The sequence below is a fragment of the Thamnophis elegans genome, chromosome 2 (assembly GCF_009769535.1).
Source record: "Thamnophis elegans isolate rThaEle1 chromosome 2, rThaEle1.pri, whole genome shotgun sequence".
In the NCBI taxonomy this organism is placed as follows: domain Eukaryota; kingdom Metazoa; phylum Chordata; class Lepidosauria; order Squamata; family Colubridae; genus Thamnophis; species Thamnophis elegans.
In genome coordinates, this window is record NC_045542.1 from 52073642 (window position 1) to 52085908 (window position 12267).

Genomic DNA, 12267 nt, shown 5'->3' on the forward strand with positions numbered 1-12267 from the left:
TGCCTACTGCCGGATACCTCCCAACGGCCGATAAGATCCCACAGGGTGGGCCTCCTTAGGACACCGTCAGCCGGACAGTGTCGGCTGGCGGGGCCTCAGAGGAGGGCCTTCTCTGTGGCCGCTCCGAACCTGTGGAATCAGCTACTCCCAGAGGTCCGGACCTCGCCCACCCTCATGGTCTTCAGAAAAGCTGTAAAAACCTGGCTGTTCTGGCAGACCTAGGGCTGTTGACCTTATTATGTAGGGTCCAGCCCCAATTTGAATGTAAGCTTGTTGGAGAATTTTAATCTTTATTTTTATTTTATTTTGTTTGTTTTTCTTTTCTTGTTTTGTGTAAGCCGGACGGAGTCCTCCGGGATCGGGCGGCCTATAAATCTAATAAATTAAATTAAATCTAAGGCAATTACAAGGCAGAGGTCACACTTCATTTTCTTCTTCAGCAAGAGCCAGTGCCATGGATTCGGGACACGATTCCAATTTTGGACAAGAAAAAACCATCTTTCTAAATTTGAGACAAATTGAGCGTAGCTTCTCAGCTGTCACAATTGTGGTGCAGTTTCATGGCACTGTATTTTGTTTCAATCATTCCATTAGTTTGCTCAAAAAGCCACTGTTTCTCCTGTTCGTCCATAATCAGTTTCAGTGTCACTTCTTGGAAGGTTCTATTTACTCCCACCTGGGTAATATGGAAGATAAAGTTATCATTGAAACAAACACAATTTAATATCAACTTGACATGCAGTAGGACAGCTTCCAGTTACCATACCTCTTGAAAATGAATTTTTTTGAACATGCCAATACTGGTTTCATTTTCCAATTTAATTTTTGCCTCAAAAGTGGTGAGTCCAAGATGCGTAATTCCTACAGATGAAGATAATAATGAAGATAGAGCTTTATTTGGAAAAGGAATGATTACAGACTAATGGTAGTATACAAACTTTGCATGTAAACATCCCTATGCTGAATTCCTGGCATCTCCAAGTGGGTCCATTGACTCCTTAGAAACAGTACCATCATACATAGATAAGTAATTTGATTTGGTTACGCTAACTAACTAAAGGTATGCTTACAATGTTCCTACTGTTAAAGACAAGTTGACATTTTGTTTTTAGTATATTTTGTGCGAGTTGAACTATGCTGTTTCTCTGTGCCATATAATATAAGTGGGTATATGTTTATTTATTGGCATGTTTATGTAGTGTATATTAGAGGTGGTGACCCTATGCGAGCTGTATGCAATGAAATTTCATTTTAGTGTATGCCGATTAGTGTATATTTAAAGTGACAATAAAGTTATTCTAAATAAACAATACTCGTTCATAAAGTACTTTACATATGAAGCTAAAATCCAACATCAACTAGAATGTAAATACACCACATTAATTCAAAACAATTGAATTGCACTTTGGCATTTTAAAGACACAAAGAAGTTGAACAGAAGACACACACAGATCTGAAGTAAAAGTGATATGGAAACATTTTCCCATTCTCCCAACATTAAATATTTTGCTCAACTGTTAATATGCTCTGTCAGAAAATCTGTTCTGTTGGGCACCCTTTTTGACCATACAAATTCCTTAATTTCTTGGCTCATTCTGTTCCTCTCACATTGTAACAGCTAAAAATCAGAGTTTGCATATTCTATGTTAGGTATTCTTACCATAAAACATCATGATGAGAGTGGCCTCCTTGCCAAACCCTCTGCCACGGTAGTTGGGCTCTGAAAGAGGGAACAGGTGCCAAAGTCTCCTTTTAGGAAAATTATGATTCTTCCTACATTTTACAAAATTTGGTATTACACAAGACACATTTTTAGAAAGCATAAGATTGGCAATCAAAAAAAAAGGGGGGGGGATGGCAAAGCTTTCTTGCTCTATATCTAATCCAGGGATGGGTTTCTGTTGGCATTACTGCTGGTTCGGTGCGTGCGCAAAGTTGCCTATAAATAGGTCTGTGCATGTGCAGAACATTAAAACAGGTTAAAAAAAGATGTTGTGGTTACTGGGAACCAGTTTGGGGGTGTGGTGGGCATGATGTCCCTACTGGTTAAGAGACCCAGTCGCCATTTGCACTGAACCAGTGCGAACCAGTAGGAACCCACCTCTGATCTAATCCTATTCATCAAGATGTATCCTATAGGTTCAAAACATTAACAATATTGTCTAGACAGCATTCACTGGCCTGCTAAAAAATATTTGAAGGGCATTCTTTCAAACTTCTATCTTTGTCTCTCATATAAATGATTAAATATACTCGATTTGATTCTGGTAGGTTTCAGATGCAAAGGCATGTTGCTATAAACTTAAAAGATTATTTCAAGATGTAAAGGAGTATTTGAAATAATTTTCTCCACCAATATGATGCAACTTCTGCTCTAGGTTTTATTTGGGAGGCCCCAATGAGTTTTGTTTACAATATGATGCCAGGAGTAGTTTTCTCATTGGCAGTGGTGAAATAATAAAACTATCTCCTGAAAGGAATTTGGGTCAATAAAATAGTTGAAGATATCCTTGTGTGCTGAGGCATTTATGAAAATACATTCCCTTTAAACATGTCTGTGATTTAAGTTTTTTTGATTTTTAAACAATGAGAGCTGATTTTAATTTATTATTATTATTATTAAGTACTGTTGCCTTTGTTGCATTTAAGATCCAGCTTTTTTTTTTTTGGGGGGGGGGGTCGTGGAAATCTCCTTGGAAGAAAAATGATATAGTAACAAAATAAATACTGGGAGACATGAAACAAATTAGATGACCTGCAATCATGATTTCTATCTCTCCCACTGTTGGATCTTCAGAATTGGTAAGGAACAAGTTCACATCTCCCACCATACAGTCTTCTTCTGTGGCTTTCTGGCTAGACCACTTTTCAGCATCAAGTATTATAAATGTGCATTCTGGGAAACGTAAAAAAAAGTAGAATCAGAAAAGATTATTATGAATCTCTGGAAGAAGCATAATATATAAAATCAAGGTAAATATATATGATTACTGGAATCAATATTATCTAGCTTTGGCCACTATTCTACTCTCTTACCAGCACTCCATTTCACATTCTGCAGGTATATAAAATTGAATTACAGATTTCTCACTTTACATAAATATATATCTTCTAAGGGCAATTTATCGCATTTTTCTGAAATACTACAATCAATTGGCATCAGATAAAAAAAAAATCTGGTCTTTACAATAAAATTGAAGACAACATTGTAGCTAATGAGTTTTTAAATTAATAATAAATAAATCATAATAATTAATAATCTAATAATTAATGACTAATGTTAAAAAGCCAAGGAAAACAGTTGTTCTGTACAACATTTCAAAAGAAAGACTGACAAACTCTCAATGGCAACCAGAATTATACAATATTACAGAAAACATTTCCAGCTTGCAGTCCAATTTCACGGACCACAAAAGTTTGAAAGAGATGTTTGTTTCATGTTTGAACAGTCGAGATCTGTTTCTAAATACATAATACCATGTAGAGTGTATTACAAAAGTCTAGCCTGAATGCCATCAGGTTGCACATTTAGGTTTTTGATAGGAGTACAAGCTTATTTAAGAACTGTAGATCTCCATAAAAATATTTAGTTTTCCAAACTTTAACTCCACTGTCTTGTTATCTTCTATCTACCCAAAAGTGCTTTCAAATCCTGAAACAAAAATTTTAGGGCCATCCTGGAATAAGTAGGTATGTAGAAATAGTAAATAGATTCTCATGATGACTGCATGAAACTTCAGGATAGCTTCCTTGAAGGATTTCAGGGAGATGTTAAAACATGGTAGGTAGAAGCTTGCTCACAGATTAATATTGTCCTTGGACTAACAATGTTGTGGTAAAATAAAATTTTCCTAGCATCTCATTTTGAGACTTCTCTTCCAGGAAGAACTGTAATCAATATTAATATCATGTCTCCTAATGATAATCCAAGCAAATGATGTAGAAGGGTATCAAAATAGCTGAAAAGACTAGAACCATCAGTTAATTTGTATTCCTTCAGAAATCTTTCACCGAGTATAATAGAATGCCCCATAATATACTGTACATAAACATTTAAATAAGATTTTCTATTATAATACAATATCTCTTTGTATTTGATCATGATTGAACTGAGTTACAATAAAAAGCATTTCCAGAACTGAAAATTATGAAATTGTAAAGTTTAAACTGTAACAATTAGCAGTAATGGTGTAAAAATGCTTCTTTTAACTACCTGTAGGGCTTGTCAAGGGTGTATGTCATACTGAGGTGGTTAACAGACTGAGATGAGACCCCACCTCCCCCCTGTGTGCATCTTGCTCCCTTCTTTGTCATCTTTGTTAATTTTAAAGTCAATTTTAGTGTCACTATTTATTGTTTTGATGTTTTATCTTGTTGCTTATATCGGCTGTAAGCTGCCTAGGCCAGATCGGCGCCATATACGTTTCATAGATAAATAATATTTGTGAAATGAACCACGCAACATATGTGTAGACTACCCCTTTCCAGGTCTTCCCAAATATTCAGAAATCTCACTGTCTGCATCTTCCCGCCAGCTGCACTGCATCTCATATTCCTGTTCAAGGCTTAGGGGTTCAGATGCAGTCAGACGCTGTAGTTCTTCAGACTTCATCCACTCATGGTATCTAATCAGAAAATTGAGGAAAAAGTAACTAGGCTTATTTAGAATATTATCCCCTATAACCGGGATGGTGAGCCTACGGCACGTGTGCCACAGGTGGCATGCGGAACCATTTGTCAGGGGACATGAGGCGTTGCATGCCCGCGCTGGCTAGCTGAGTTCAGCCTTTTTTAAAGCCATTTTTCGCCCTCCTCAGGCTCCAGAGGGCGAAACACCTCCCCCCCCGAGGCCCTCCATAGCGCAAAAAAACGGCCCTATGGGCAAACCGGAAGTTCGGGAACGGATTTCCGGTTTGTGCATAGGGGCAGTTTAAGCCCTCTGGAGCCTTCAGGGGCCTTCTGGAGACTTCCCTGAAGGCTCCGGAGGAAAACGAACAGCCCTACGAGCAAACCGGAAGTCACTTCATGCGCGCATTGCATTATGAGTGCCCATGCACGCACCCATCCGCATTCCCCCTGCTTATGGCACGCAAGCCAAAAAAGGTTTCCATCGCTGCCCTATAAGCTGGTATGGGGTTAAGTACACTTCTTGATGAACTGTGTAGTGATACAATGTAACTCACATAAGCATTTTGATAGCCCCCATTCAGATTAAGAGCTGCCATCTCAAATTCTGCACACTAGTCCTTTCCTCTAATTAGAGATTGAATTTACAGGTAGTCCTCGATTTTCAACAGCTTGTTTAGTGACTATTCAAATTTACAATGGCACTGAAAAAGTGACGATAGCCTTTCACAATTACAACTGCCGTAGCATCCCCCTGATCACGTGATCAAAATTCAGATGCGTGGCAACTGACTCATATTTATGACGGTTGCAGTGTCCCGGGGTCACATGATCTCCTTTTGCGACCTTCTGACAAGCAAAGTCAATGGGGAAGCCAGATTCACTTAAAATAACTGCAGTACTTTACTTAACAACTGTGTCAAGAAAGATCATAAAATGAGGCATAATTCCCCTAACAGCTATCTCACTTAACAACCTAAATTTTGGGCTAAATTGTGCTTGTAAGTCGAAGACTACCTGTACTTGATGCTTAGACAGTGGGTTTCTAGTTATCACAAGAGGAGAGAAACTGAATTTATTACACTGTACCTTTTCTTTTTACAAAAAACAACAACACCCTACCTAATAAACATTTATCATAGAAACTGGCATTTTGTTGAATTTCACAGCATGACCTTATTGAAAAAACAGGGTTAATGCTGCACCTGGCATATGATTCTTGGGTTTCCTATCGCTGCTCTAGAGTTAGCAAGTAATACAATTTATGATAAAGACTAAGCAAGTATGCAGAGCTCATTTCATAAGTACTGAGTGAACTCCCTTTTGATCTTCAGTTGCTATTCATTTTTACAAGAAAGGGGGAAAAGATTTCATGTGGTGAAAATCTTGCTCATAGAGGAAAAAATGGGATCTTTCTCTGATAGTTGGAAGATTGGTCCCCATTCAGAAATTATTTTCAGATATTTATTCTGTTGCAACAGCGTATAATAAACACGTAGGTGTCTACCTTAGAATTCTCATTCTTACTACTTGTAATCCTAATTTCCAAATTTTAAGATCAACGATGAAACTTAAATGTATGTTAATTTTGGAGTAAGCAAAATTAGTTTATAGTTTACTTGGCCTAAACAGCAATCTACCATATATTTGAAGGGAGTAAGATGATTGTATGCATGCTGCATCTGTCTGAAACTCCTTAATTTAGTAGAAAATGTGGGTTAGAGAGCATCACCACCACATGATTTTGTAACAGGCTGACCAACCGCACTCAATGTGTAGTCCTCAAGGGAACTGCATGTACATGGAGGGAAGTATGCAGTGGAATACTCCAAGGCTCTGTTTTAGGCCAAGTACTCTTCAACACCTTCATCAATGACTTGAACGAGGGGATAGAGGGGGAACTCATTAAATTTTCAGATGACACCAAGCTGGCAGGAATAGCCAACACTCCAGAAGACAGGCTTAAGATACAGAAGGACATTGACAGACTTGAATATTAAGTGCTAGCAAAATGAAATTCAATGGTGAAAAAAAGGTTCTATATTTAGGCAAGAAAAACAAAATGCACAAGTACAGTATATGTAATACCTTGCTCAATAGTAGTAACTGTGAGAGTCCTAGTGGACAACCATTTAAATATGAGTCAGCCGTGTGCAGCAGCTGCCAAAAAAGCCAACACAGTTCTAGGATGCAAGAACAGAGGGAATGAATCAAGATCATGTGAAGTGTTAATACCACTTTATAATGCCTTGGTAAGGCCACACTTGGAATACTGCATCCAGTTTTGGTCACCATGATATAAAAAAGATGTGGAGACTCTAGAAAGAGTGCATAGAAGAGCAACAAAGATGATTAGGGGATTGGGGCTAAAACATGAAGAACAGTTGCAGGAATTGGGTATGTCTAGTTTAATGAAAAGAAGGACTAGGGGAGACATTATAGCAGTATTCCAATATCTCAAGGGCTGTCACAAAGAAGAGAATCAAGCTATTCTCCAAAGCACCTGAGGGAAGGACAAGAAGCAATGGGAGGAAACTAATCAAGGAGAGAAGCAACTTAGAACAAAGGAGAAATTTCCTGACAGTTAGAACAATTAATCAGTGGAACAACTTGCCTCCAGAAATTGTGAATGCTCCAACACTGGAAGTTTTTAAGATGATGTTGGATAACCATTTGTCTGAAGTGGTGTAGGGTTTCCTGCCTAAACAGGGGGTTGCATTAGAAGACCTCCAAGGTCCCTTCCAACTGTTATTCTATTCTATTCTTATATTTTTCTCTGATTGCAGGTCAATCACAGAAAATATGCAGCTTTTTTTTAAAAAGAATTGCCTACAGTTGCAAGGTGAACAAACATTCCAAATAACATGTTTGGTTTTGAATCTGAATAAATATGCAAATAAGTCAGCTGTATATGATTTATAGCTGCACCAGTCATTTTCCAGACAAAAATTCTCATGATTTTAAACAACAATACATTAATATAATGTTTTCCCTATCTGCCCAATGATTTTGTGCATGTATTTCAAAACTGAACATCTCGGGAATTTGAGTGGAAAACATAAACTTGTAAAATAAATATATTTTCAAACCAGAGCTCTCAAATCAACATCACTCCCCACCCCCCAAACTAAGTTATTTATTGCATACCTGGGTACATGAGCAGACATATATGGTACAAGGGCTACCCTCTTCCCCTGCAGTACAGTGTTTTGGTTAATCTTCATAGTCTGAATCCTAAAACAACATAAGTGAGAAATAAAATCTGAGTAGAAATAGTATTAGAATTAACTCAAGACATTTACTGAACGTTTTATTTGTATTACAGTATGCTTAATTAAAAATGTGTGAAATACAAAGCTATGTGTACCTATATGAGTAATGAGACAAAAGTATGTTTTAATAACCAATCTAATAATAGTTTATTCTCTATGGCTGCTACAAAAAGCAATTTATAATATTTCATTTCCATTTTGATTTTTTTCAACTACTTTTAACTTTTAAAAATCTAGTTATTTCAAAGTTAAACAAAATAAAGATTTGGAATCATGAACTAATATCTAGATAGGGCAGTGTCCACAGCATTCTTTGGAAAACAGTTTTAAAACTTACATACAATAACCGGATAGAACACATAAAAGAATGAATGTATCATTGGATGTTGATCACGGATATGGAATATGGAATTTTTTGGCCCAAAACTCTTCGAAGTGCCACATATTTCCATCCTTCTTTTATACTGTTGTTTTCCTATTTGGGGACTTTTCCCTACTTAGAAAGTTAAAAGCAAGCTGAAAAAGACTAAACTCATTTTCTTCTTCCCCCACCATATATGTACTAGTGTTTGATAAACAGGTCAGGCTGTTTTAAAGCCTCAGTAGGTTTGTCCTCTGATAAGCCAAGATCATAATCCTTTTTGAACCCTATGGGGTGTCAAAAGATATACATATAACAAAGTTTGTTTTTTTAAAGCCGTCACACTTTTTCCTTACACAACAAATATCTACATCCTTACAGACAACATGTTGACTAAATGAGAGGGACAATAGTATAATTACTGGTATTTTCTAGGATGGAAAATGCCAATGCTTACGTAGCACTGATAAGTCACCAGTTAAATCAAGAATGGGAAGAGTATGAAGGTAATGTGGAGAACAACTGGAAGGCTGAGGGTTCATTAAAACCCACTATGAAGGGTTTTAGATGTAGAAAAAAAATAGGTTAGAAGGGGAAAAAAGATCAAACTAACTCTAAGCCTTAAGTTTGTATAGCACTTTGTAGCTCCTGGCTAAATAAGCTCCTCCAGCTTCTGATTTTGAATGCTGAAGAAGCAACATAAGAAGAGTAGTGAAGCTTTTGACCCATTTGTGTTGGACAATATTCTATGGGCATATGGGCAGCCAAGTAAACAAATCAATGGATCATCGAACAAATCAAACCAGACTTCTCACTCAAGGCACAAATTATGTGCCACCAAATCATTTTTGACTCCTAGTGACCACATAATTTTCTCCACGATCCCTCACCGATTCTTTAGTTTCCCACTGGATCCCTCATTGGCACCATAATGCTGGTCCACTCTGCTTTTTTTCCATCTTAGAGCTTTTTTCCAAAGCTCTGGGTCTTACATATGTCTGAAGTAGGGTAACTGGAGCCTTTGGCATTTGCATCTCAGAGAATTATTTGCCCAAAGATCCATTGCCCCCAAAGTGCTTTTTTTCCAAGAGGCAATTGGAGTTTCTGGTTTTTTCTTTGAAGACGTTTCATTTCTCATCCAAGAAGCTTCTTCAGCTCTGACTGGATGGTTGGTGATGAATGTCAGAGCTGAAGAAGCTTCTTGGATGAAAAATGAAATGTCTTCAAAGAAAAAACCAGAAACTCCAATTGCCTCTTGAAAAAAAAGCACCTTTGGGACAACCATAACCTGGAAGACTGAGACTCTACAGACATTCAACGATCCATTGGTTTATTTCCCTGACTGTCCACAGAGTATCCTCCACCAAAATCTAAAGGCGTCAATACTCTTTCTAACCAGCTTTTTCAAAGTCCAACTTTTGCTTTCATGTAGTGTCACAGGGAAATGCCATGACTTGTAGTATTCCGATTTTGTTGAGGTATAGATGTATCAGCTCAAATTATCCATCTCATCTTCACGGAGAAAATCTGTCTATGTGTTTGATGTTTCAATCAGAGTAAGAGAGTTGGAAGGGGACTTTGGAGGTCTTCTAGTCAAACCCTCTGCTCAAGCAGGAGACCCTATATACCATTTCAGACAAGCTCGCTAAGAGTGGGCGCTGACTTGATGGCGCATAATAAATCAATCGATCGATCAATCGATCGAGTCATACACTGGGCAATGTATGTTAGACTTGCGTGCTGATGACCGTATCTCTGAATATTTAGTTACAGAGAAAGAAATCGCCCCACTGAGTTCCGACAACCGCTCCCTCGAAGCCTAGCGTGGTTCGAGCTAGGCTTTTAATATCTACGCTCCTGAAGGAAAGAAGAGCAAAAGGCCAAAAGAGCTCACGAAAGGATACAAAGCCCATCCGCTCCGTCGCCCAAGCCAGCACCAACTGCCGCCCCATTTAAAAGCAACCGGCGACAAGCGCGCATCCCCCACCCCAATCTCTCAAATCCTCGATCTCCACGCTTGCGCAATCGAAGGCCCTCCTATCGTAACTGAACGCTACGGTAGCCGTAGAGCCTCAATCCGCCTCGCGAATCTCCTCCTCGATTGATGTAGGAAGCGTCTCGGACAGCTGTACAGTCGTGGTGGTTGAAGTGGGCCCCTTTTTTTGGCCGGCGTGGCGCATGCGCTGTCCGCGGCTTCGCTTCCCCGGGCGCAGCATGAAAGGAGCCGGCTTGGAGTTGCGGGTGAAGAAGCCTCTGCCTTGGGGTTTCTCTGGGCTTGTGGTTGTTACCGGTAAAGGCTTTTTTTTTTGAGAGAGAGAGAGATAAGGAAGGGCGTTTCGTGGTGGTTTGTGGGGAACGGCGGGAAGCGGCACGGCGAAGCAGCAGCCCTGGGAGGCAGAATGGGAAGAGGAAGCCGCGGCTGGGCGAGTTTAAGGGACGTGGCATGCCCGGAGCAGCTCCGGCAGAGGTTTCCTTTGGCTTTCTAACAGCAGGGACTGCAACCCCGAAATGCTTTTCCAAAGGGACCCGTGTAGGATGATGCCTAAAGTACCCTGAAACCAGCTTTGGGCGTTTCCGTGGCATTGTTAAACCGAGGGGGTGACTTCGTGTTAGGACAGTCGTCAGCATCGTTTGAGGGGCTGACACGCGTGTGCACGGGCGGCTCTGTGGTGAAAAGATCGGCCCCGGCGTACTTGATCGCCAATTACGCCGAAGGATGTAATCTAGAAAAAGGTGTGCAATACTGTATAATAAGCAAATTGTGCAATATTGTATAATAAGCGAAGAGTAAGCAAAGGGACTAAGATACTAGTCACATGTTTATGCCTATTGGTTTTCCGAAACCATATTCTATAATCTGAACTGCATTCCTAAAGTTAGATTTTATATATCTATAAAATCCATCCATCCTTCCATCCATCCATCCATCTATCTATCTGTATTTATAATCCTACCTACCTATCTATCTATCTAAAAGAAGAGACAGACATTGCGATCTTGGGAACTTAAAATGTATTACCCACTTAGCTTTTGTTAGCCTCTGCCCACATCAGATTGTAAAAACTACCATTGATGAGATATCTACCTTTATACATCATATATATATATATATATATATATATATATATATATATATATATATATATATATATATATATATATATATATATACATACACATACATACATACATACATACATACATACATAGGATCTATTAAATTTTTACAACCCCTGGTAAGCCCCAATTATGGGAGGAAGCTAACTGCTTCCATCATCTGTCAATCGGCTCGTCACAAGAGTCCATCACGACAGAAACCCAATATTTTTTACTGTTGCCTTTGTTATATTTGTGTTTTTTTATTTGTGCTGATAAATAAATAAAGGGAGACTAGTATAGATCTATTTCAAGCTATTTAGCTCTCATCAGCTAGCCATACCCTTACTGGGATTTGAACCTGGGCTATATTACATACTAGGCAGACTTCTTAGCCATTAGGCCACAGGCTCTTATCCGTTATCAGCGATTGTAAAAATCTAATAGATACCTTTCACCCTAGCTTCGCTGATAACGGATAAGAGCCTGTGGCCTAATGGCTAAGAAGTCTGCCTAGTATGTAATATAGCCCAGGTTCAAATCCCAGTAAGGGTATGGCTAGCTGATGAGAGCTAAATAGCTTGAAATAGATCTATACTAGTCTCCCTTTATTTATTTATCAGCACAAATAAAAAAAACATATATAAAGGATGTATATATATATGTGTGTGTGTGTGTGTGTGTGTGTGTGTGTTGTATTTGTGCTGATAAATAAATAAAGGGCACAAATACAACACAAATGTAACAAAGGCAATAGTAAAAATATTGGGTTTCTGTTTGGATGGTCTCTTGTGACGAGCCAATGGACAGAGAATGGAAGCAGTAAGCTTCCTCCCATATTTGGGCATACCAGGGGTTGTGACACTAATTACACACACACACACACACACACACACACACACACACACACCC

At 38.8% G+C, this 12267-nt stretch overlaps 2 protein-coding genes across 9 annotated transcripts in view; one reads left to right on the plus strand and one right to left on the minus strand.

The window, feature by feature from the left end:
- Positions 1-278: 278 nt before the first annotated feature.
- Positions 279-10312, minus strand: NAT9 (N-acetyltransferase 9 (putative)). 8 transcript variants are annotated; one of them, XM_032210033.1, is made up of 7 exons: positions 10247-10312; positions 7774-7860; positions 4516-4625; positions 2756-2896; positions 1661-1720; positions 767-861; positions 279-676 (listed from the first exon to the last, which is right to left on the minus strand). In XM_032210033.1, the coding sequence occupies exons 2-7, from the start codon at positions 7848-7850 to the stop codon at positions 533-535; spliced, it is 627 nt and encodes a 208-aa protein (XP_032065924.1). In that variant the 5' UTR covers positions 7851-7860; positions 10247-10312; the 3' UTR covers positions 279-532. The 8 variants fall into 8 exon arrangements, with proteins under 8 accessions (XP_032065924.1, XP_032065920.1, XP_032065923.1 ...); XM_032210029.1 differs by having other exon boundaries at positions 10154-10306; XM_032210032.1 differs by having other exon boundaries at positions 9972-10248.
- Positions 10313-10406: 94 nt separating this feature from the next.
- Positions 10407-12267, plus strand: part of TMEM104 (transmembrane protein 104) — a 75445-nt gene continuing 73584 nt past the window's right edge. Inside the window, exon 1 of the mRNA XM_032210027.1 lies at positions 10407-10549. The gene's annotated coding sequence lies outside the window, so the exon portion shown is untranslated. The remainder of the gene's footprint in view (positions 10550-12267) is intronic.

Coding starts and splice junctions, on each gene's coding strand:
- NAT9 (XM_032210029.1), bottom strand. CDS start 10,239: ATGCGCGCTTGTCGCCGGTTGCTTTTAAATGGGGCGGCAGTTGGTGCT. Junction 7,861..10,153: donor GATGGGCTTTGTATCCTTTC/GTGAGCTCTTTT, acceptor ATGTTGTTTTAG/GATTCAGACTATGAAGATTA. Junction 2,897..4,515: donor CTGGCGGGAAGATGCAGACA/GTGAGATTTCTG, acceptor TACGTTTCCCAG/AATGCACATTTATAATACTT.